This window comes from Callithrix jacchus, chromosome 17 (assembly GCF_049354715.1).
Source record: "Callithrix jacchus isolate 240 chromosome 17, calJac240_pri, whole genome shotgun sequence".
Classification (NCBI taxonomy): Eukaryota; Metazoa; Chordata; class Mammalia; order Primates; family Cebidae; genus Callithrix; species Callithrix jacchus.
The window spans coordinates 70,988,832-71,013,114 of NC_133518.1; the positions used below are offsets into that span (position 1 = coordinate 70,988,832).

Below are 24,283 nucleotides of genomic sequence, written 5' to 3' on the forward strand. Positions count from 1 at the left end.
AGTTACACAAAATTTGCTTCTTCGTTTGGCAAAGGAGGGGCTCTGTTTTGGTCTTATTTAATTAATAATTTTTCCATTACTCATATATTTCAGTAAACGTTCACTGATCTTCGGTTTGCTCCAGATGCCGAGGAGGGAACTCTGGGGGCAAATAAGGGCTTAAACATTCCTGGTGGGGCTGCCAGGCTCTTCCTCAGCCTGGGAAATGCTCCCATTTCAGAGACAGCACCCTGCCCCGCCCCCGCCCCAATGGCTTCACACAGTATATATTTCTGCAGCTTCCTAGGGCCTTTAGCACATGTGTCCAGCTGAGTTCATTTAAGGGCTCTTTTCAGGATGATCTTCCCATGGATTCCAATGAGCAAAACCAGAGGAGCTGGGGAGGTCCACGTAATGTATTTTTAAATTTTTCCATCTCTAAGACCCAGGCATAGTTATGCAGGTTGGACACCGAGTTTTTTTTTTTTAATTTCTAATTGAAGTATAATTTAAACAGTGAAATCTTGCATATTTTAAATGACATTTATACGTTTTGACAGATGTACATACACGGCATTGTATTTTTATTTCACTACCCCAGAAGGTTCCTTCACGCCCTTTCCCAGTCAATACCTCCTCGTTCCCTAGGGCACTTTTCCTCTCCCCATGGCTTAGTTGTGTGTTCTAGGATTTCCTGGAAATGGAATCACACAGTATGAACTCTGGTGTCTGGCTTCTTTCTCCCAACCCCAACACGATGTTTTTGGGAGTCACCAGGTTGTTGCCGGTACGAGGTTAAACAGGATATCACTAACAGCGAGATAGTGTTAGGACGAGGACAGTTTTTACCCCTGTTGGCCTCCAGGCCAGATACTACCTAAATGCTGGTAAGTGGCCCTCCCTGCCCTTCCAAGTGAGTCTCTCTCTGGGGCCATGCAAGTTCCGCTCCCAGAACCGCTCAGGCGGTCTCGGGCACCACCCAGATGGCCGCGGGGCCATCACCAGGTCGCCTCCCGAGAACAGCTGCCCCCTGCCTCCCCTCAGCCCCATTAAAACTCAAAAGGGAACTCTGGCCCCTCTGCCGATCAGAATTCAGATTCGCCTAATTCCACGCATCCAACTGCACACAACCGTGTGATGTTTTGGTGATCACAGATATGCCGAGTCCTTTAAAAAACGTAAACAGAAAAAAAGAAAAGGTGAGTAAAAACCGAGGATCTCGTGGGCAGTGGGTATCAGTCTAGGTTGAGCCAGGGATTCAGAATGAAATCTTTTCTTTTTTAAATAAACAGAAGAGTCGTTCTCTGCTCCTCGCTCAGAAGGTTTCAAAGGTCGTCACACTGAAGCCCGGGGGCGTTCATCTCCCCAGCGGCCAGGAGAAGGGAGGAGGTTGGAGGGAGGAGGGAGGAGGGAGGGAACACACAAAAGCGGGCAGTGCTGAGAGGGCTAATGTTTCCTGTTTGCCTGGAGCCCCCTCCCCTGCCTCCCCTCCCCCAGCCCCCTCCCAGCACTCGGGCGGAAGTGAGTTTGCTCCTTTGGAGATTAAAAGGATTCCGAATTCCGATCAGTCCCAATAACCGGCGTACTGAAGAGAAGAGTAGGAGGAGGAGGAGGAAGAGGCGGCAAAGCAGAGAAAGAGGGGGCGCGCGCGCGCGCACGCAACCCGAATTGGGGGAGCTGTGCAAAGCCCCAGGAGGCCAGGGCACGGCGGGAGCAAAGCCTGGTAGGCGCAGCGCGGCCAGGGCCACCCGCGTCCCGATCGGCGACTCGTTTCAGAGAGAAGATGACGCGGGCGCGAGCCGGAGGCGTTGGCCACGCGGCTCCCGAGCTCGCCGCGCGGGGCTGTTGCCGATTCCACTGATTCCAGCGCGCCTGAGAGGAGCCTCCATCCCCGAGGCTCGGGATCGGAGGGGGGACCCAAGGCGAGGGCGAAATGGCCCGATGACAAAGGAAATGTGATCCCCCTTCGCTGCCAAGGTTTCAGAGAGGACGGACGTGAGGAGGAGGAGGGGCGCAGGGCGCGCGCGGAGCTCGGATAGCATTGCACGACGGCCCGCGCGGAGCGGGTACATCTAATATCTTCCTGCCGATGAATAATTCAGGGAGGCCCGCGGGGACCTGTGGCCCCGCGCGCTAAGCCTAAGGGGAAGAAGCGTGCGGGAGGTGCCCAGGCCCAGCGAGGCGGGGGCACGAGGACTCCGGTCCGCGTGGGGCGCGCGTGCGTGTTGAGCGCGGGCAGCAGCGGCCAGGCTGGGCAGGCGCGCGGGAGACTCGAGGCGCGTGGGACGCGCGTGCGTACTGCACGCGTGCGGCCGCGGCTGGGCCACCACGAGCTGCAGCTGCTGCGGGGCCCACCGCCCTGCAGGGGAGGCCGCGCCTGGCCGTGCGCAAACCCCAAGCGCAGCACGCCGGGCCACCCAGGAGCCCCAGGCCGCCGCGTCATGCGGCGGGGCAGCCGGCGTCGCGCGGGGGGACACCGGGTTGGCGACGCGCCGCTCCCGCCTTTACTAGTTTGGGGCGCCTTCCCCTTCCAAGAACAGACTAAATCTGTTTAAAGAAAAGCAACACACCAAATACTCGTGGAACCAAATTCTTGATCTCGCCAGGACTGGGACTGCCCAGCGAACTCTCCTTTTGGGAACTACTTTCGGCTATCGCGAAGCGAAGCCCCAGCTGCTCCAGGGAGTCTTCTGACCTCCCTGCCCCCGCTCGCCCCTCGCGTGTCGGGGCTTGTTCCGGCGTTCCGTCTTCGGAAAGCACGCGGCCCCCAAGTTCTCCGGAGGAATCCGTGTCGCCGTTGGATAGTGGCATTTAATGCCTGCAGTGTTGGGGGTGGCAGCGCTCGGGCCGGACGTGGCCAGGCCAAGCGGGCAGCGGTGCTCTGGTGCCGACTCCCGGACTGCAGGCCTAATCGATGCATTTTTCTGAGTGAGTCGGTAGCTCCCCCACCCGCCTCGTCCGCTCTCTCCTCCTCCTCCTCCTCTTCCTCTCTGGTCTCCTCCCTCCTCCGGGCTGGGTTGCAAATGGCTTCGTTCCCTGAGACCGATTTCCAGATCTGCCTACTGTGCAAGGAGATGTGCGGCTCGCCTGCGCCGCTCTCCTCCAGCTCGTCCGCGTCGTCGTCGTCTTCGCAGACGTCCACGTCGTCGGGGGGCGGCGGCGGGGCTCCTGGGGCGGCTCCGCGCCGCCTACACGTCCTGCCCTGCCTGCACGCCTTCTGCCGCCCCTGCCTCGAGGCGCACCGGCTGCCGGCGGCGGGCGGCGGCGCGCCTGGAGAGCCTCTCAAGCTGCGCTGCCCCGTATGCGACCAGAAAGTAGTGCTAGCCGAGGCGGCGGGCATGGACGCGCTGCCTTCCTCCGCCTTCCTGCTCAGTAACCTGCTGGACGCGGTGGTGGCCACTGCCGACGAGCCGCCGCCCAAGAACGGACGCGCCGGCACTCCGGCGGGCGCGGGCGGCCACAGCAACCACCGGCACCACGCGCACCACGCGCACCCGCGCGCGTCCGCCTCCGCGCCGCCACTCCCGCAGGCGCCACCGCCGCCTGCTCCTTCCCGCTCGGCCCCCGGCGGCCCGGCCGCTTCCCCGTCGGCGCTACTGCTGCGCCGACCTCACGGCTGCAGCTCGTGCGATGAGGGCAACGCGGCTTCCTCGCGCTGCCTCGACTGCCAGGAGCACCTGTGCGACAACTGCGTCCGAGCGCACCAGCGCGTGCGCCTCACCAAGGACCACTACATCGAGCGCGGCCCGCCGGGTGCCGGCGCCGCGGCTGCGGCGCAGCAGCTCGGGCTTGGGCCGCCGTTTCCCGGCCCGCCCTTCTCCATCCTCTCGGTGTTTCCCGAGCGCCTCGGCTTCTGCCAGCATCACGACGACGAGGTGAGTGCGTGGGGGGCGTGTGTTTGTGTTAACGGGATAACCGCGGGTGTGTTGAACAGGGGTCGGTCCCTGGCCGGTCCCACGGCGAGGAGGGGAGGCCCTCTCCGGATTTGCTTTCTATTTCCTTTGGCTACGTGGCAGCCCTTGCTACCAGAGTAGATCATGACCTGGGAAGTATGTAGAATGCGTCTCGCGAGGGGCCCCGAAAAGCCCCATGGCATGGGGCCCTCTCTTTTCTGATTATCATTTCTGTGAAGCAAAACGCGGCAATCGCCTCCAGTTAGGCATGAGTTGGGAAGAGATCGGTGTGTGTGTTTGTGTAGACGTGGCCTCCTTGTGCGGGAATGCCAGAGGCCTCCCAACGTGCTGAGAAGGCGCTTCTTTATTTTCAGATTTTTGTTCGGAAAACTCATAGATTGTTGCCTTTAAATAGGGCATGAGCCCGGAACAGATGTTTGTGTGGGTGAGAGCGTGGAGCGTGTGTACCTCTGTGGACCTGGTTTCCACGTGCGCACTAGTGAGGGGAAGACTGTTTTTTTTGTTGTTGTTGGGACAGCATGGCAGTCCTTGCCTCCTTATGCTGGGGTAAGAGTGGGAGCGTCAGTGGATCTTCGAGGGCCAAGGGCTCCCAGTCTTCAGTCCTCCTCTCCGCGGCTGCTTCCTATATTGCTTAAAATGCGTATTCTGGCCCCTGAACTCTCTTAGCGTGAAACCGCCGTTCGGCCTCGTGGGCCCACGGCTGCACCCCGAGATAGAAGCGGAGTAAGGGGCCGACCATACCTTCACCCGCCTGAGTCTCTAGGGCCGCGCCCGCCTTTCCCGACTCCAAGCCGTACAGGAACCGGTTTCCCTGGTTAGGAGGTATCCCCATCCGGCTCAACCAGGGGCTCCGACTTGCTTGGAAAAGACCCAGGCAGCCACGCGCTGCTAGAACGCCGGAGTGTGAAGGGTATTCGGGCTGCCTCGCAGTCCTCGGGTTCGATTTCGCCTTTTGGGCTGTCGAGTAAACGTTTCTTATTTTTCACCCAGTGTGACTCCTTCCTCCTTTCCACTTTGTTGTTAATGCGAGTATCTTCTCCCCCGAACCCAATAAGGCAGGCCAAAAGTTTTGAGAAGCGGCCTTTGCCAAGGGGGTCGGTAACTTAACGCGATCTACCTGTAGACCGGTGAGAGAGGGTGTGTGTGACCGCTGTAGACTTGGAGCGTAAGCTGGAGACTGCAGAGGCTTTAAAAACAATAGTGGGGGTCGTAGCCTGTGTGAGCTGGCTAGTGGGTACTGAGCACCGCTAAGGTGAGTCCAGCGCCGCTGCCTTTTCCTCTCCTAACCTTTTATTTGGGGAGGAGGGCGGTGCTATTACCTGATGGCCTTTAGCTAGCTTATCCTGTTGGAAAACAGTTGAAATTCTCATCTATTTCTGGGCATCTCCTTTTAAAAGTTTCCTTCTATGTATGAAGTTAGGGAACAGTTACCCTTTTTTTTTTTTGGTTTTTAAACTTTGAATGGACTCCTAGTTTTAACACGCTCTGGGAGCATATTCTTACCACTTTTAGAAAAAGGAAAGATTGAGGTAAATACCGATCCAAATCCCAGGAACAGAAAAATGGAGCCAATTCACTTGCAGATTGGGATCAAATGCAGGGCGAGGAGAAGGGGGCTGAATCCAGGAGAGTTTCCCTCCTGGGAGGTTCTTTTAGTTTAAATGTCAGTTTATATTTCCAGTTAAAGATCCACCTATATTTTATTTGGTCTGAAACAGTAGATGCTCAGTGTTGGCAGACTTGTAAAAGATTTACTCACTTTTAAAATGAGAAAACCCTTCAAACTGCATTGAGGAGTGTGAATTGAGAAGTGAAGCTCTCCCTTCAGCCTGGGAGGTACTGGGAAGCCCTTCAAATTCACTTTTTAGCATGTGCAATGTCAGGTTGAAGTTACTAATAATCCTTGAAGAACATTAAAATTTGCTCAGTTTTGAGCGAGATTCTACATCCTCTCTTTAGCTTTTTATTAAAAAAGAAAATTTGGAAATCAATTGTTTGGCCCCTTTATTCTTTCCTGGATTTAGAGTGCTAGAAATTTGAGATTAAAGGTGTGACAAGCCAGTATTCTGAGAAGACTAAAGTGTTTGGAGAGGAAGCACTACCAGGTAGTGAGGCTCATATACAGTTCCACGCACACCTTAAATCCTTTTCTTTGAAGGAAGTGATCCTTAACAGTTTGAGAATATTTTCGTTTAAAAAGTCATCCCTCTCTGACTGGGAGGGAGCTTTAGGGCGTTTGGAAGAGGATAGACTGACCCATATCTTGATGTGATATACCAAATGCCTAAATCCATGTATTTAATGTGTATACTATCTACCTCAATTTTTAGGATGAGCTCCTTAACTGAGTTGCTTCCCCTGTCAACAGGCTCCATTAAATAATTCAGAGGACCTTTTCCTTTTGGCGACTAACGCCACCTGACCTTGGGAAGGAGGCCCAGACACCCTATCGTTTTTGTAGGGGCAGCCTGCAGGGTCTCTTGCCCAGAGAGACTTTCTTCCATAAGCATCTCCCTGGAAATGACTTCTTAGGATTGGGAAGTGAGGTGTCTTGGCTGAGCAATGGGCTTAAACCGTAGTGATAATAACCTGGAAATCTAAAAGGAAAGAGTTGGGTTTTCCAACGAAATATTTCAACAACATAGTTGGGGTCTTTCCACTAGTTCTGTGCCTCCAGAGTCCAAAAGGCCTGCAGGCTCCGTGGCCCATCCAGCATCCGGCGGGTAATCCGAGGCCGCTGTCCCCGGAACCACTGGCCGCGGGCCCGCTGCGTGTTGCAGGTCCCGGGAGAGGTGGGTGCAGGCAGAGCCGCCGCGGGCCTGCGTAGTCCGAAGCCTGCCTCTGCTCTGGGGACTTGGCCTGGCCGGTGGCTGCTGTTCTTTCTTGCAGGGGTGTTCACGGCCGCTCTGGTCATGGAGAAGGGTCTTCGCTTCGAGTTTTGGGGGAAGAGTTTTTCACAACTTAGTAGTTGTGAGCGCTGCTCCATCTGCTCACAAGTGGCCTTTTAGTGTTGTTTTGCTTTTGGCACGTAGGATGTGAGCCCTTTGCTGCCTTGGAGGCGACACCGGGAGCAGAAATCCTGGGTGTGTTCTGTGCCTAAGCCGGGCGACAGGATTCCGTGAATGGCGGGAAGTTGAGCAGGGTTTGAACCCAGGAAAGCCTCTTTCACTAGCGGTGAGGGGCAGTGGGGGTGACTTTGTTGGCACCTGGGAAACTTGGTAGCCCACCCCACCCAAGGATGGCAATGTTTTTCCCAGTTAGGCGGGTGAGGGGTGGAATTTTCTGGAGTCTCTGGGTTGGAAAAAGGGGTGCACGTGTTGCTGCAACACATGTGGTCCCTGTGTTGGGCTTTAAAATGCGTCCTGGAGAGAGAAGTTCTAGAATTCTAACCTGACTTGACCCTGAATATTGAGCACTCCTGGGACTGTCTCTTGGCAGGAAACCTAAAGTGGCTTCAGACACTTGAATCAAGGAGGTTTGCTGCCTAAAATAATCGGTGGTTGTGTGCATTTCTGTTCTGTATATTGTAAGTTAAATTGTAAATGGAAATTGTACCCATAAGTCACAGTAAATCGGACTCTACCTGTATTCAGCACCAGTGTATAGTCTGTTTCCAAAGCCTAAATTTTTTCAGGCCTGCATATTACTCAGTGTTTGCATGCTTATTTTAAAATTTCATACATGTTGTGTAAATTAGAAAATTCGTACATAGTATTTTTAAAGCCATAATACAGATTTCTCACACTGCATGTCGAGGTAGTTCTCTTTTTTAAAGGTGCAAAATACAGGTATAAAGAACCCCTTTCCTATCTTTTCCATCTTTAGAAGTGATCAGATGTAATTTAAGTTGGTGAAATTTATGATAAAGTTGGAGAATTTCTACCAGAAATTGAGATTTTAATTGGAATTTAATTCATATGTTAATTTCGATGGCTTTTTTTTTTTTTTTTTTTTTTTAAGGACAAATATTCTAGCATTTCTGTTACCAGCCTTCAACCTGCTCTACATACTAGGTGAATATATCCTCTGAGTTCAGGCATCTCACCTACTGGACAGAAAACCAAACTTTACATGCCATGGAAATAATTACAGAGGTTGATGCTTTGAATCCAGTTCAGCAGGTAGACATTTGTCAATTGAAGGCTACTGAGTTCAGAAAATGCTTGATAAAAATATATAGGAGGGAATGTTCACTATTGATAGGTTAATTGCTTAGCCTTGGAATATAATCTGTGGACTTTAAAAAAAAAAAAAGGTCAGGCTTAAGCTATATCCACGAAAGTGCATTGGATGGGATTTTTCAACATGGACCCTCAGGAAGTGGGCCACAGCTAGTTTGGCAAGACTGTGCTGATGAGGGTGCCTTGAAGACATAATCTGTCATAAACTGTACTAGTAATATGGAGGCTGTTGTGATATCAGCCCTGTCTGGGAACTTTTTGTGATTTGTTCAGTTTCCTTCCTTTAAAAAGATAAACTCCAGTGATTTGGGGATTGCTTAGACTTGATACAAGATTATTTGCAATTCTAGGAATATATATTATGGAAAATAAGACATTTGGGAACAAAATGGGTACTTGTTCTGGACTTCCAGTTTTTCATTTGACAATACTTTTTGTTCTTTATCACTGATGTTGTTTTCAAAATAGTTGTACTTGAGATAGGGAAACTGCCAGGCACAGTGGTTCATGCCTGTAATCCCAGCACTTTGGGAGGCCGAGGTGGGTGGATCAGCTGAGGTCAGGAGTTTGAGAACAGGCTAGCCAACATGATGGTGAAACTTTGTCTCTACTAAAAATAACGAAAAAAATGGGCACCTACAATCTCATCTGCTTGGGAGGCTGAGGCAGGAGAATCGCTTGGACCCTGAAGGCAGAGGCTGCAGTGAGCTGAGATAAAACCATTGCACTCTAGCCTGGGTGACTAAACCTGGGAGTGAGACTCTGTCTTAGGGAGAAAAAAAAAAGGGAAGTGGCTCACACCTGTAATCCCAGCACTTTGGAAGTCTGAGACGGGAGGAATCACGAGGTCAGGAGTTTGAGACCAGCCTGAACAATATGATGAAACCTCATCTCTACTAAAAATAAAAAAATCAGCCGGGCGTGGTGGTGGGCTCCTGTAGTCCCAGCTACTCGGGAGGCTTAGGCAGAAGAAATGCTTGAACCCCAGAGGAGGAGGTTGCAGTGAGCCAAGATTGCGCCACTGCACTCCAGCCTGGATAATAGAGGAAGACTGTCTCAAAAAACAAAACAAAAACAAAAAAGCGGAAATCTTCCTAAAAGTGGGTAAAATTGCCTTTCCCAGTCTAGTTCTCCCTCTCATCGTATTACAGCTACTAAATACTTTTAGTCAATTTCTTGTGCACTTATCCAGCTTCTTAAAGCCTTGACCTCCTAGGCTCAGGAGATCCTGCCTGTGTCTCTCAAGTAGCTGAACTATAGACCGAAGTCACCACACCTGGCTAATTTTTATAATTTTTGTAGAGACAGGGTTTCCCCATGTTGCCCAGGGTGGTCTCGAACTCTCAAGCAACCTACCCACTTGGACCTCTCAAAATGCTGGGATTTTTACAGGCATGAGCCACCTCGCTGTGCTAGTTTTTTTTTTTTTTTCTTGAGACGGAGTCTCGCTGTCACCCAGGCTGGAGTGCAGTGGCGCGATCTCGGCTCCCTGCAACCTTCGCCTTCTGGGTTCAAGCGATTCTCATGCCTTAGCCTCCCCAGTAACTGGTAATACAAGCGTGTGTCACCACACCTGGCTAATTTTTTCTATTTTTTTTTTTTAAATTTGAGATCTCTGTGCCTATATTAGCTGAGCCACTACTCCAGGGGGATGAAGCGGGTGGCCCGAATACCCGATGGCCGTGCTTCATGGGCTTGTAGGTGATGGAGAATTCGCCCAGGTAGTGGCCAATCATCCCCGGCTTAGTCTCCAACGTTTGAAGGTTTTGCCGTTATAGACGCCCACTATAGTGCCCACCATCTCGGGCTGAACGATCAAGTCCGCCGGTGCGAGACCACTTCCGGCTTCACTTCCGGCTTCTCTATGGGCGGTGCCTCCTTCGTGGTCTTGCGCAGGCGCATCAGCAGCGAGTGCTGCTTCCGCTGCAGGCCAGGCTTCGGCCGCCGCTGTTGGCGCGCACTGTACAGCAGCATTAGCTGCTCGTAGGGCATGTCCAGCAGCTGGTGCAGGTCAGCGCCACGATAGGCGAACTTGTGGAAGGTTCGTTGCTGCTTCTGCTCTACCTCTGCCATCTTGACGGATCCTCAGGAAAGATCTGTCTGGTCAGCGCTTGCGCAGTTATCGCGAGATTTAATTTTTTTTGTATTTTTGGTAGAGACGGGATTTCATCGTGTCAGCCAGGATGTTCTCCATATCCTGACTGACCTGTCCGCCTCTTCCTCCCAATGTGAAGCACGGCACCCAGCCTAGACGGTCCTTTTCTAAAAGGATATCAGGAGGCTAAAATGTCTGGTTTCCTATCAAGTACTACTAAATATGGATGCAACTTTCTCTTCACATTTAAAATTATGAGCATAGTCGAACTTTTTGCCTTTTAATTAAACAAAAATGAATAATTGTGCATATATAGTAAGGGAGTTAGCTCTTGTGGAAACTATAAATGAGGTAAAATGGCTAAAATGGTTTTGTGGAAGTAGTTTGCCACGGTAAAATGTGTTTATAAATTTTCCTAGTTCAAGATAAATTTTTATTAAATAATTCTGTAGCTCTAAACTTTAACCCCCTCCAGGCCGTGCCCAGTGGCTCATGCCTGTAATCCCAGTACTTTGGGGGGCGAGGTGGGTGGATCAAAAGGGCAGGAGTTGGAGACCAGCATTGCCTTGCCAATATAGTGAAATCCCGTCTCACCTAAAAGTATAAAAATTAGCTGGGTGTGGTGGCGGGGGCCTATAGTCCCAGCTCCTCGGAGGCTAAGGTAGAAGAAATGCTTGAACCCGAGAGGCGGAGGTCGCAGTGAGCTGAGATCGCCGCACTCCTGGGTGACAGAGGAAGACTGTCTTTAAAAAAAAAAAAAAAAAAACTTTCTAAAATTGGGTAAAAATTGCCTTTTCCCAGTCTAGTTCTCCCTCTCATTGTATTACAGCTACTTAATACTTTTAGTCCTTTTTTTGTGCATTTATTAAGTTCCTTAAAGCCTTGACCTCCCAGGCTGAGGAGATCCTCCTGCCTGTGTCTCCCAAGTAGCTGGGACTGTAGGTCGAAGTCACCACACCTGGCTAATTTTTGTAGAGACGGCGTTTCGCCATGTTGCCTAGGCTGGTCTTGAACTCTCAGGCTCAAGCGACCTGCCCACTTTGCCCTCCCAAAATGCTGGGATTGTTACAGGCATGAGTTACCTCGTTGTGCTAGTAATTTTGTTTTTCCTTTTATTTTTTTGAGATGGTGTCTCGCTCTGTCACCCAGCCTGGAGTGCAGTGGCGCGATCTCTGCTCACTGTAACCTTTGCCTTCTGGGTTCAAGCAATTCTCCTGCCTCAGCCTCCCAAGTAGCTGGTACTATAAGTGCGTGCCACAACACCTGGCTAACTTTTTTTATTTTCTGAGATCTGTGTGCCTTTATTAGCTGAGCCGAGTACTGGCGGGGGACAAAGCGGGAGGAGTAGATAGCCCCGATATCCGGACGGCTGTGCTTCACGGGCTTGTAGGTGATGCAGAACTCATCCAAGTAGTGGCCCATTATCTCCACCTTGATCTCCACCTGGTTGATGGTCTTGCTGTTGTGGACGCCCACCATCTCGGGAGGAATGATCATGTCCGCCCGTGCGTCTCCACCCGCTTCTCGATGGGCGGTGACTCCTTCATGGCTTTGCGCAGGCGCATCAGCGTCAAGGGCTGCTTCCGCCGCAGGCCTGCGTTCAGCCGCGGCTGTTGGCGCGCACTGTAGGGCTGCATCAGCTGCTCGTAGGGCATGTCCAGTAGCTGGTGCAGGTCCACGCCGCGGAACGTTCGCTGCTGCTTCAGCTTTACCTCTGCCATTGTGCTTGATCCTCCGAAAAGACCATTCTGGTCCGCGTTTGCGCAGTGATCGCGAGACCTATTTTTTTTTTTTTTTTTTTTTGAGATGCAGTATTGCTGTTGTTACCCAGACGAGTGCAATAGCACGATCTCGGCTCACCGCAGCTTCCGCCTTCTGGGTTCAAGCAATTCTCCTGCCTCAGCCTCCCGAGTAGCTGGGACTACAGGCGTGCACCACCATGCCCAGCTAATTTTTGTATTTTTTAGTAGAGACGGGGTTTCACCTTGTTGACCAGGATGGTCTCGACCTGTTGACCTCGTGATCCACCCGCCTGGGCCTCCCAAAGTGCTAGGATTAAAGGCGTGAGCCACTGCGCCCTGCCTAATTTTTAAAATTTTTAGTAGAGATGGGATTTTATCATGTTAGCCAGGATGTTCTGGATATCCTGGCTGTGAACCGCCTGCCTCTTCCTCCCAAAGTTAGCCACCGCACCTAGCCTAGATAGTCCTTTTCTAAAAGGATCTCAGGAGGCTAAAGTGTCATTTCCCCAATTACTACTTAATATGGACGCAACTTTCTCCTTACATGAGCATAGTCGAACTTACTGACTTCATTAAAAAAGAAAAACGAATAATTGTACATATATAGTAAGGGAGTTAGCTCCTGCGGAAACTATAAATGAGGTGAAATGGCTAAAATGGTTTTGTGGAAGTAGTTTACCATGGTAAAACATGTTTATAAATTTTCATAGTTCAAGAGAAATTTTCATTAATTCCCTATCTCTATTATGTAACCACCTCGAGGCCTGTAATCCCAGTACTTTGGGAGGCTGAGGCAGTTGGATCACAAGGTCAAGTTTGAGACCAGCCTTGCCAACATGGTGAAACCCGTCTCTACTAAAAATATAAAAATTAGGCCGGGCGCGGTGGCTCAAGCCTGTTGTAATCCCAGCACTTTGGGAGACCGAGGCAGGTGGATCACGAGGTTAAGAGATCGAGACCATCCTGGTCAACATGGTGAAACCCCGTCTCTACTAAAAATACAAAAAATTAGCTGGGCATGGTGGCGCATACCTGTAATCCCAGCTACTCGGGAGGCTGAGGCAGGAGAATTGCCTGAACCCAGGAGGCGGAGGTTGCGGTGAGCCGAGATCGCGCCATTGCACTCCAGCCTGGGTTAACAAGAGCGAAACTCCTCAAAAAAATAAGATAAAAATTAGCCGTTCTGGTGGCGGGCGCCTGTAGTCCCAGCCACTCGGGAGGCTGAGATAGAAAAAATGCTTGAACCCCGGGAGTCTGAGGTTGCAGTGAGCCGAGAATGCGCCACTGCACTCCAGCCTGGATGACAGAGGAAGACTGTTTCAGGGGAAAAAAAACAACCAAAAAACTTGCTATAAGTGTTTGGAGATTGGGTAAAAATTGCCTTTTCCGGCCGGGTGTGGTGGCTCACGCCTGTAATCCCAGCACTTTGGGAGGCCGAGGTGGGTGGATCACGAGGTCAAGAGATCGAGACCATCCTGGTAAACATGGTGAAACCCCGTTTCCACTAAAAATACAAAAAATTAGCTGGGCATGGTGGGCTTGCCTGAACCCAGGAGGCGGAGGTTGCGGTGAGCCGAGATCGCGCCATTGCACTCCAGCCTGGGTAACAAGGGCGAAACTCCGCCTCAAAAAAAAAAATGCCTTTTCCTAGTGTAGTTCTCCCTCTCATTGCATTATAGCTATTTAATGCTTTTAGTTCTTTTCTTGTGTATTTATTCAGCTCCTTAAAGCCTTACCTCCCAGGCTCCAGGAGATCTTGCCTTTGTTTCCTAAGTAGCTGGGACTATAGTCACCACACCTGGTTAATTTTTGTAGAGACGGGGTTTCGCCATGTTTCCCAGGCTGATCTTGAACTCTCAGGCTCAAGCGACCTGCCCACTTGGGCTTCCCAAAATGCTGGGATTGTTACAGGTATGAGCCACCTCGCTGGGCTAGTCTTTTTAGATGGAGTCTCGCTCTGTCACCCAGCCTGGAGTGTACGGGACATGATCACAGCTCACTGCAACCTTCGCCTTCTGGGTTCACGCGATTCTCCTGCCTCAGCTTCCCAAGTAGCTGGGACTACAGGCGCGTGTCACCATAGCAGGCTAATTTTTTTTTGGAGATCTGTGTGCCTGTTTTAGCGGAGCCACTGCTCAAGGGGGATGAAGCGGGTAGAGTGGGTGGCCCTGATGCCCCGATGGTGTTGCTTCACGGGATCGTAGGTGATGGAGAACTCGCCCAGGTAGGTAGTGGCCAATCATCTCCGGCTTGATCTCAACCTGGTTGAAGGTCTTGCCGTTATAGACGCCCACCATGCTGCCCACCATTTCGGGCAGGATGATAGCGTCCGTTGGTGCGGGACCACTTCCGGCTTCTTCTCCATGGGCAGTGACGCCTTCTTGGTCTTGCGCAGGCGCTTCAGCAGCAAGTGCTGCTTCCGCCGCAGGCCAGGGTTCAGCCGCCTCAGCCGTCGCCGTCGCCGTCGCGGCTGGCACGCCCTGTACAGCAGCACCAGCTGTTCCTAGGACATGTCTAGCAGCTGGTGCAGGTCCGCGCCGTGGGCGGAAGGTTCGCTGCTTCTTCAGCTCTACCTCTGCCATCTTGCCCGATCCTCAGAAAAGACCTATTTGGGGTCCGCGCCTGCGCAGTTATCACGAGAGTTAATTTTTTTTTTGTATTTTTAGTAGAGATGGGATTTCATCGTGTTTATGTTCTCGATATCCTGACTTTGTGACCCGCCCGCCCCTTCCTCCGAAAATGAGCCACCGCACCCAGCCTAGACAGTTCTTTTCTAAAAGGATCTCAGGAGGCTAAAATGTCTGGTTTACTCTCAAGTACTACTTAATATGGATGCAACTTTTTCCTCGCATGTAAAATTATGAGCATAGTTGAACTTTTTCTCATTAAACAAAAAACGAATAATTGTGCATGTATAGTAAGGGAGTTAGAGCTCTTAGTTTATAGGAAACTATGAATGAGGTGAAATGGCTGAAATGGTTTTGTGAAAGTAGTTTGCCACGCTAAAGTGTGTTTATAAATTTTCCTAAAGAGAAATTTTCATTAAATAATTCTGTAGCTCTAAATTTTAACCCCCTCCAGGCCGGCCCCAGTGCCTCCCGCCTGTAATCCCAGTACTTTGGGAGGCCGAGGCGGATCACAAGGTCAGAAGTTTGAGACCAGCCTTGCCAATATAGTGAAACCTGGTCTCTTCTAAAAATACCAAGTTAGCTGGGTGTGGTGGCGGGCGCCTGTAGTTGCAGCTACTAGGGAGGCTGAGGCAGAATAATTACTTGAACCTGGGAGGTGGAGGTTTCAGTGAACCGAGAATGCGCCACTGCACTCCAGCCTGGGCGACAGCGAGACTCCATCTCAAAAAATAAAAATAACAACGGGCACAGTGGCTTACGCCTGTAATCCCAGCACTTTGGGTGGCCGAGGTGAGTGGTTCACGAGGTCAGGACTTCAAGACCAGCCTGGCCAACATGGCGAAACCCTGTCTCTTAAAATAAATAAAATTTAACTCCTCCAAATTATTTCTGGTGCTAAAAGTGACATGATTTGCCATTTCTCCAGCCAGTTCTCCACACAGGGCAAGGTTTATTTGGTCTGTATTCATTCTTAGCAAGTAAAGGACCATTTTGGTGTCATTTTTGACACTTAAGCAAAAGGTTGATATTCTATACTATGCAGGCTGTTTCACAATACTGCTTACCCCCTTCTCCCCCTCCTACCCATAAAACTAATAAAGGTTAAAGGCCTGCCTCACTAAGGCTGTTTTTGCTGTATCTAGAAGAGAGCAGGAGAAAGATAATGATAAAGAGTTAAACCTGCCTTGAGGGTGCAAGATGCCACCCATTGAAGCCCACTGCTCCCGCTTTTCTTCTTGATCTTTCGAGCATTGTAGCTTGCAAGAGGAAGCTTGATCCATCTTTCCTCTTCAGCTGATGTGACCTCCTGCTTGTTCAATGCTAAATTACTCCTCTCCTTTTGAGGTTTTGTCTGTACTCACAAACTGAGTTGACTCAAACCAGATTGACTGTTTTGACTGACAAGACCCTGACTTGTCAACTTAGAAAGTGGGAGGATAGGGGGCCTAGTGGTGTCTCTTTTTTACATTTGAAACTGTTTGACATAAACCATATTCCAAAGTAAATCTTTGCCTGTCTTGCCTTCCTCATGCTGTAGATAAATGCAGTTTTCTTAAAACTGACTTTGAAGGTAGACTGAAATGAAATGGGGGAAGATCCCACTCAACTCCCGTCCAGGTTGGGGCACTGTGGCTCACGCCTGTAATCCCAGCACTTTGGGAGGCCGATGCGGGCATATCACTTGAGGCTAGGAGTTTGAGACCAGCCTGGCCAAATGTGGTGAAAACCCATCTTTACTAAAAATAAAAAAAGATTAGCTTGGTAAATCCCAGCCATTTGAGAGGCTGAGGCAGGAGAATCACTTGAACTTGGGATGCAGAGGTTGCAGTGAGCCAAGATTGTGTACTGTACGTCAGTCTGGGTGATAGAACAAGACTATGTCTCAAAAACAAAAATAAACTCCCAAACCTGAGTTTTAGAGATATTCATATTAGACTTCGACTAATTGTTTGTTATACTCAATTAAGGTAGATTTTCTATTAATCCTAGATGGTTCGTAACCTGAACTTTAATTCCTGTCAGATGAATGCCTTTTTTTTTTTTTTTTTTAAGACGGAGTTTCACTCTTGTTACCCAGGCTGGAGTGCAAATGTCGGCTCACCACAACCTCTGCCTCCTGGGTTCAGGCAATTCTCCTGCCCTCAGCCTCCTGAGTAGCTGGGATTTCAGGCATGCACCACCATGCCCAGCTAATTTTTTGTATCTTTAGTAGAGACGGGGTTTCACCATGTTGACCAGGATGGTCTCAATCTTTTGACCTCATGATCCACCTGCCTTGGCCTCCCAGTTTTTTTTTTTTTTTTTAAGATGGGGTTTTACCATGTTGGTCAGGCTGGTCTTGAACGCCTGACCTCAGGTGATCCACCTGCCTTGGCCTCCCAGTTTTTTGTTTTTTTGTTTTTTTTTTAAGACGGGGTTTTACCATGTTGGTCAGGCTGGTCTTGAACGCCTGACCTCAGGTGATCCACCTGCCTTGGCCTCCAAAGTGCTTGGATTACTCGGGCCTCCTGATTAGCTGGGACTACAGGAACGTGCCACTTACTTAGCTGACTTGATTTCTGACCCTTAAGATGGGTGTGATACAGGGATGGCTACAGCTTCCAGACCTATTTATGGAGAGCTCTTTTACATGAAGGTGCTTTGAATGAGCTAGAAAAATTTATATTGGTAATATATGTGCCCGTAACTGTAAATAAAATGAAAAAATGTGGCTTCAACTTTTCCTGCAAGTTGCAGCCAAACAGCTAAAGTTACTTTAATGAAATTATAAATAATGTTGCTTATATTGCCTTTTTTTTTTTGAGACGATCTCACTGGGATGCCCAGGCTGGAGTGCAGTGGTGTGTCCTCGGCTCACTGAAACCTCCGACTCCCGGGTTCAAGTGATTCTCTTGCCAGAGCCTCCCCAGTAGCTAGGACTATAGGCGTGTGCCACCACGCCTGGCTAATTTTTGTATTTTTAGTAGAGATGGGGTTTTACCATGTTGGCCAGGCTGGTCTTTTTTTTTTTTTTTTTTTTTTTGAGATGGAGTTCACTCTTCTTACCCAGGCTGGAGTGCAATGGCACAATCTCAGCTCACCGCAACCTCCACCTCCTGGGTTCAGGCAATTCTCCTGCCTCAGCCTCCCGAGTAGCTGGGATTACAGGCGCGCGCCACCATGCCCAGCTAATTTTTTGTATTTTTAGTAGAGACGGGGTTTTACCATGTTGACCAGGATGGTCTCGATCTCTTGACCTCGTGATCCACCCGCCTCGGCCTCCCAAAGTGCTGGAATTACAGGCGCGAGCCACCGCGCCCGGCCCACCAGACTGGTCTTAAACTCCTGACCTCAAGCGATCTGCCAACCTTGGCCTCCCAAAGTACTGTAATTACAGGCATGCACCCACTGCATCCCGCCGTTGTCTTTTTTTTTTTTTTTTTTTTTTTGAGATGGAGTCTTGCTCTGTCGCTGGAGTACAGTGGCACAATTTCGGCTCACTGCAACCTCCACCTCCTGGCTTTGAGCAGTTTTCCTCCCGAGTAGCTAGGACTACAGGTTCGTGCCACCACGCCTGGCTAATTTTTTAAAAATATTTTTAGTAGAGACGGGGTTTTACCGTGGTAGCCAGGATGGTCTTGATCTCCTGACCTTGTCACCTGCCTGGCCTCGGCCTCCCAAAGTGCCAGGATTACAGGTGTGAGTCACCACACCCGGCCTCCTTATCGTCCTTAAAATATCTTTTTTGGTTGATAGCCAAGCAGTATACGATGCCATAAAATAATTTGGGCAGTTCCTCATTGCTGACAGAACTTGATGTGTTAAAATTGCCATCAAAATATTTGAATACCTGTTTCTGCTCCATGTAAATTGTCCTCTTTGCTAAAGATAGGTAAGAGCGGTTTACGTCCTGTTCCTTGCTTTAGTCTTGTGGTTTGACTGGTAAGGAATATAAAACTGAGAAGGAAAAGGTGAACTGGGGGAGGGGATTCTCTCCTTCCCTCTCTGGTAACTTTATATGTGGTCTTATTTAAATTACTGGATGAAATTTAAACACTAAGATTGGCCATGCACAGTGGCTCATGCCTGTAATCCCAGCACTTAGGGAGGCCAAGAAAGGAGGATGGCTTGAAACTAGGAATTTCAAGACCAGCCTGGGCAACAAAGCAAGACCCTGTCTCTGGAAATGAGCCATACACAGTGGTGTGCTCCTATAGTCCCAGCCATTGGAGGAGTGGGGAGGGACTGAGTTGGTAGGATCACTTGAGCTCTCCAGAGTTCAAGGCTGCACTTCAGCCAGGGCAACAGAGTGAGATCCTGTCTGCTCAAGTTCATGGCATCCAAACAAGTTCAGATGGTTGATTAGTTTGAGGCTGAATGAACAGTAATCTTGGGAGAATAGTCAGGTATGGTGGCCCACATAATGTGTGGTCCCAGTTACTCAGGAGGCTGAGGTGGAAGGATTGCTTGAGCTGGAGGTGGAGGTCACAGTGAGCTGAGATCAACCACTGCATTCCAGCAAAGTGAGACTCTGTCTCAAAAAAATAAAATTAGTGGCCAGGCGTGGTGGCTCACGCCTGTAATCCCAGCACTTAGGGAGGCCGAGGCGGGTGGATCACGAGGTCAAGAGATCGAGACCATCCTGGTCAACAAGGTGAAACCCCGTCTCTACTAAAAATACAAAAAATTAGCTGGACATGGTGGCACGTGCCTGTAATCCCAGCTACTCAGGAGGCTGAGGCAGGAGAATTGCCTGAACTCAGGAGGTGGAGGTTGCGGTGAGCTGAGATCATGCCACTGCACCATTGCACTCCATCCTGGGCAATGAGTAAAATTCTGTCTTTTAAAAAAAAACAGCCATTTTATTTATTTATTATTTATTTGTTGATTTTTAAAGGATAGGGTTTCACTATGATGGCCAGGCTGGTCTTGAAGTCCTGACCTCAGGTCATCCACCTCGGCCTCCCAAAGTGCTAGGATTATAGGCGTGAGCCACTGAGCCCGGCCTGAAACAGCCATTTTTGTTGTCAAACCTATTGATTGTAATTAACCCAGCTGAAGTAAAGATGAAATAGGAGTATAGAGTATCATAATTTCTTTTTCTTTTTTTTGAGATTGAGTCTTGCTCTGTCTCCCAGGCTGGAGTGCAATGGTGATGCCTGCTCACGACAGCCTCTGCCTCCTCCTGGGTTCAAGTGATTCTCCTGCCTCAGCCTCCAGAGTAGCTGGGATTACAGGGTTGCACCCCCCACGCCCAGCTAATTTTTTGTATTTTTAGTAGAGATGGGGTTTCACCATGTTGGCCAGGCTGGTCTCAAACTTGTGACCTTGTGATCCGCCCGTTTTGGCCTTCCAAAGTACTGGGATTACATGAGTCAGCCACCACTGGGCCCAGCCTCCAGTATCGTAATTTCTATAAAAACTCACCGGAATTACTATGAAAAAACTGGTTAAGCCCTGGGGAAACAGCAGGGAACAAAATAGCCCCAGATCCCTGCCCTTGTAGACTTCATGCAACCAGTTTGGGATAAGATGATTCCCTGCTTTTGCTGTGTGCTTAATCCTGCTTCTGGCTCTGGAGTGGAGGCTGCCATTGTTGCACAGGGGGAGCATTGGAACCCCCTGGGTATCTGTCTCCCTGGTGTGAAGTGAGACATTGAGTGCCTGATAGTTACAATCTTGAATGAGATGGGGAGGTTGAGTATAGGCTACAGGAGTACTGAGTACCTTTGTTTTCTTTTTCTTTCTTTCTTTCTTTCTTTCTTTCTTTCTTTCTTTCTTTCTTTCTTTCTTTCTTTTTTTTAAACTCTCAGGTTAAAGTGCAGTGGGAAGAACCTGGCTCACTGCAGCCTCAACCTCCTAGGCCTGAACCGTCCTCCCACCTCAGCCTCCTGAGTAGCTGGGACAACAGGCGTGCCCCACAACTCCAGGCTAATTTTTAAATTTTTGTCTTTGTAGAAATGGGGTTTTGCCATATTTCCCAGGTTGGTCTCAATCTCCTAGGTTCAAGCCTTTCTCCTGCCTTGGCCTCCTCAAGTGCTGCGATTACAGGTGTGAGCCACTGTGCCTTTTTGCACATTTTGTCAAAGCATGTGGGCAACTACCACAGTCAAGATGCAGAACAGTTCCATCAGCCCCACACTCCCGTTTGCCAGCCCCCAGTAGTCAGCCTCATCTCCCCAGCCTCAGCCACTACTGATCTGTTCTCGTTCCTATGGTTTTGTCTTTTTCTGGATTGTCATAAAATGGAATCACATGGTGTGTAGCCTGTCCAGTATGGGTGAGAGCGATTCGTGATGTTGCATGTATCAGTTTCTCCCCGTTATTGCTAGGGTGTTCCCCATCGAATGTGTAGGCCACACACAGTTCCTGCACCAGTTTTAGGACATTCATACATTCATGTTTCCTGTTGTAGAAGGAGTGATTATGATTTTTTTTTTTTTTTTTTTTTTTAATGAGTTTTGCTCTTGTTGCCCAGTCTGGCGTGCAATGGTGTGATCTTGGCTCACCACAACCTCCGCCTCCCAGGTTCAAGCGATTCTCCTGCCTCAGCCTCCTGAGTAGCTGGGATTACAGGCATGCACCACTATGCCCAGTTAACTTTTGTATTTTTAGTAGAGACAGGATTCTCCTTGTTGGTCAGGCTGGTCTCAAACTGACCTCAGGTGATCCGCCTACCTCGGCCTCTGAATGCTGAGATTACAGTGTGAGACACCATGCCAGGCCATTGCTTACTTATTTAGAACAAAGTCTATTAATTGCTTTAATTTTCTAGGAAAAAACAAAACAAAACACAAAGTCTCTGTTGCCCAGGCTGGAGTGCAGTGTCATGACTGTGGCCTCGATCTCCTGAACTCAAGCTAACCTCCTTCAGCTCAGCTTCCCAAGAAGCTGGAACCACAGGGGCTCGCCTGGCTTAATTTTTAAAATTTTGTGGAGTTGGGATCTTGCTACGTTGCCTAGGCTGATCTCAAACTCATGGCTGGTCTCAAGTGATCCTCCCACTTCTACCTCCCAAAGTGCTGGGATTATAGGCCTGATCCACCTCACTCAGCCAGTGACTTATTTTAATGCCTGGACTATTTGTGGTGCTTTTGTTTTTTGTTTTTTTTTTTAAGATGGGATTTTACCATGATAGCCGGGATGGTTTTGAACTCCTGACCTCAGATGATCCTAGGATTATAGGCGTGAGCGACCACGCCCAGCTATGGTGCTTTGTTGACTGTGGGTCACTTCTGCTGGAGTTCCTTTTTTCGTCTAGGACATGTATGACATTGAGCCTCAGTTTCCTCATCATTCTGTAGGGAATGTTAACATTTGCATTAGACTTTCTAGGGCTGACTTTTGTTTGAGAATCAAATGGAATATTTTCTGTATTTATAAATGACATTTATGTAGAAATTGAAAGGGAAGGAATTCATGTGGGGACAGTGCTGCCTGGAGCTACTGGGAGCACTGGTTCTTCCCCCCCCCCCCCCCTATACTTGATCTTTGAAAAAATGGGTTTTTGTTTTTAAATTTCCATTTTCTTTTTCTTTTTCTTTCTTTGTTCCCATCCCCTCCCCATGGAGTTTCGCTCTTGTTACCCAGGCTGGAGTACAATGGTGCGATCTCGGCTCACCCCAATCTCCGCCTCCTGGGTTCAGGCAATTCTCCTGCCTCAGCCTCCTGAGTAGCTGGGATTACAGGCACGCACCACCATGCCCAGCTAATTTTTTGTATTTTTAGTAGAGATGGAGTTTCACCATGTTGACCAGGATGGTCTCGATCTCTTGACCTTGTGATCCACCCGCCTTGGCCTCCCAAAGTGCTGGGATTACAGGCTTGAGCCACCTCACCCGGCCTAATTTTCATTTTCTTAATACAACAGGTTTTTACTCCCTTTGTTTTTGTTAGCTTGAAGAGCCCTTAGGGATTTAGAGGAATATTCCAAGAGGAAAATTAGTTTTTCCAACTTAATTTGATTTTAAAAACCACATAGGTGCTGCAGATACAAAGAAAAACCGTAGCTTTGTTCAGCTATGGACTGACCCAAATATTTGGAGCTTTGGAGTTGGAATACTCTTGGACAGGGTTCCCTCCAAGTGTAAAGAGGGAAGGTTTCAGTGTCTGCACTTTTAAACTGAAGTTTGGTAGGTGAAACAGGGTGATTGTGTTTGTTATGGTGATAAATGGAAACCATTTTAAGAAAGGATTGCAAATCCTCTCATAGCGGGAGATAGTGATTAATTCTGGATGATGTTTGGGACTTGACACAACAGCGACACATTTCATGTTAATCGTGTTGTGCAGTAAATCCCGACTTGCCTTGAGATCCTACAGCTGATGTTGTTACCTGTCTTCATCTGCAGCTTATTGTCAGTTTATTTAAGTAGGTTGTGTGTAAATTGTTTATTACATACACAGGCATGTAATGAAAGGCATTTAAATATACCAGGGCTTCCTAGACCCGGAGTTTTACTTTTAGCATAGCCAGTTTTAAAGTTGGAAAATGAACATTTCCTTCTCTCTCAGAAGGAGGGATGGTGTTCACATTTGGCGTTTTGAGCATTCATATTGTCTAGGGTCTACTACAGAATCTGAGCACAGAATTTTTCTGAATTTAATGACATTCTGCCCAGTTCATCAGTGCCTTTTTGTCCTAGGCCCATGGAACTTAGTTTTTTTTCCAGATTTTTTGTTTGCTTGTTGAGATGTAAAACCAATTGTCTTCATCATCAAAAAAATAGGAAAAGCATCAAAAAAGGTATGAAAAGTCATGTGCAAGATGAAATTATGAAAATGAGAAGGAGGTGATATTAAGACCTGGTTTGGGAGAAGAGGTTGTTGGGTTTCAGGCTCTGTTAGGGTTCCTTTATTGGCACGTTAAGGACATTGGACAAATCAGTTTTCCATGTGTAACATGATGGCTTGAATGGGGGTAGAATGTCCAAGGTGTAACAGTTCTGTAGTTGAAGCAGGTTAAGAAACATTCTCATTTTAATTCTTTGACTTTACGCCTATTTGTAAATGTTATCGCTATTCGGGAGTCGTCTCCCCCTCTTAATGGTAAAAGCAGATAGTTTGGCTCACTGTGAACAGAAAAAAGGAACCCGGATGAATGAAGGCTTAATCAAAACTTTATAAACACTTGATAGGGGTGAAAAAGGGAGGGAAGGGGTAACAATTTTGTTTTAAATATGTGTTTAAAAGACAATGTTTAAGGGTTTCGGAAAAATGTTTTATTTAGAATTCACACATGTCACTTCAGGTTGTGATTTTTCTGAGTATGTCTATGCCTGTGAATATAATATTTGATGTTTTTCATTTCTCCTTTCACCATCCTTGGTCAGCTTGTAATTGCTGGATGAATAGAAAACAGATTTTTCTCAATGATACCTTTTATCCTAGGAAGTAACTTTAGTTAACTCTAATCCTGATTTAGTTATATAAGTAATATATAAACCGATTTTTTCCACTTTGGAAAGAAGTGGGACGGGGGTACCTTTTAAAAATAAAATTTGCAGATAATCCAAAGTGTATGGTGTTCCATTGGGTTCCTTTCTAGCAACCATTTACATACACGAGTCATATATAGGTTAGTCTTAAAAACCTGTACGGATGGTACCCTGTACGACTTGCTGCTCATTACTTGCTCTAAACTTGGCCTTTATGGTGTGAAATTTATTTTGCCTTTCCCTACTTTTGATTGCCTCTATATTTGGCTCTTGCCAGCAACACATATCCTTGTGTCCCTGTTACCCCCTATTATAGAGGGGAGATC

General features: G+C 48.6%; 2 protein-coding genes and 3 pseudogenes across 2 annotated transcripts in view; 1 reads left to right on the forward strand and 4 right to left on the reverse strand.

Annotated features, from left to right (window-relative positions):
- Nucleotides 1-443: 443 nt before the first annotated feature.
- LOC118148932 (uncharacterized) lies at nucleotides 444-3,447 on the reverse strand. The gene is given in 2 exon segments (XM_078354495.1): nucleotides 444-1,900; nucleotides 1,902-3,447. Coding segments are annotated over 2 exon segments (507 nt in total). The 5' UTR covers nucleotides 2,052-3,447; the 3' UTR covers nucleotides 444-1,543.
- The window catches only part of TRIM71 (tripartite motif containing 71), an 84,904-nt gene continuing 62,895 nt past the window's right edge, over nucleotides 2,275-24,283 (forward strand). The window contains exon 1 of the mRNA XM_017965927.4: nucleotides 2,275-3,854. Within this exon, the coding sequence (XP_017821416.2) occupies nucleotides 3,003-3,854 (852 nt within the window). The 5' untranslated portion in view covers nucleotides 2,275-3,002. The remainder of the gene's footprint in view (nucleotides 3,855-24,283) is intronic.
- Nucleotides 7,862-10,487, reverse strand: LOC108588878 (small ribosomal subunit protein uS19 pseudogene; annotated as a pseudogene).
- On the reverse strand, nucleotides 10,481-12,755 carry LOC128930029 (small ribosomal subunit protein uS19 pseudogene; annotated as a pseudogene).
- On the reverse strand, nucleotides 12,839-14,493 carry LOC118148933 (small ribosomal subunit protein uS19 pseudogene; annotated as a pseudogene).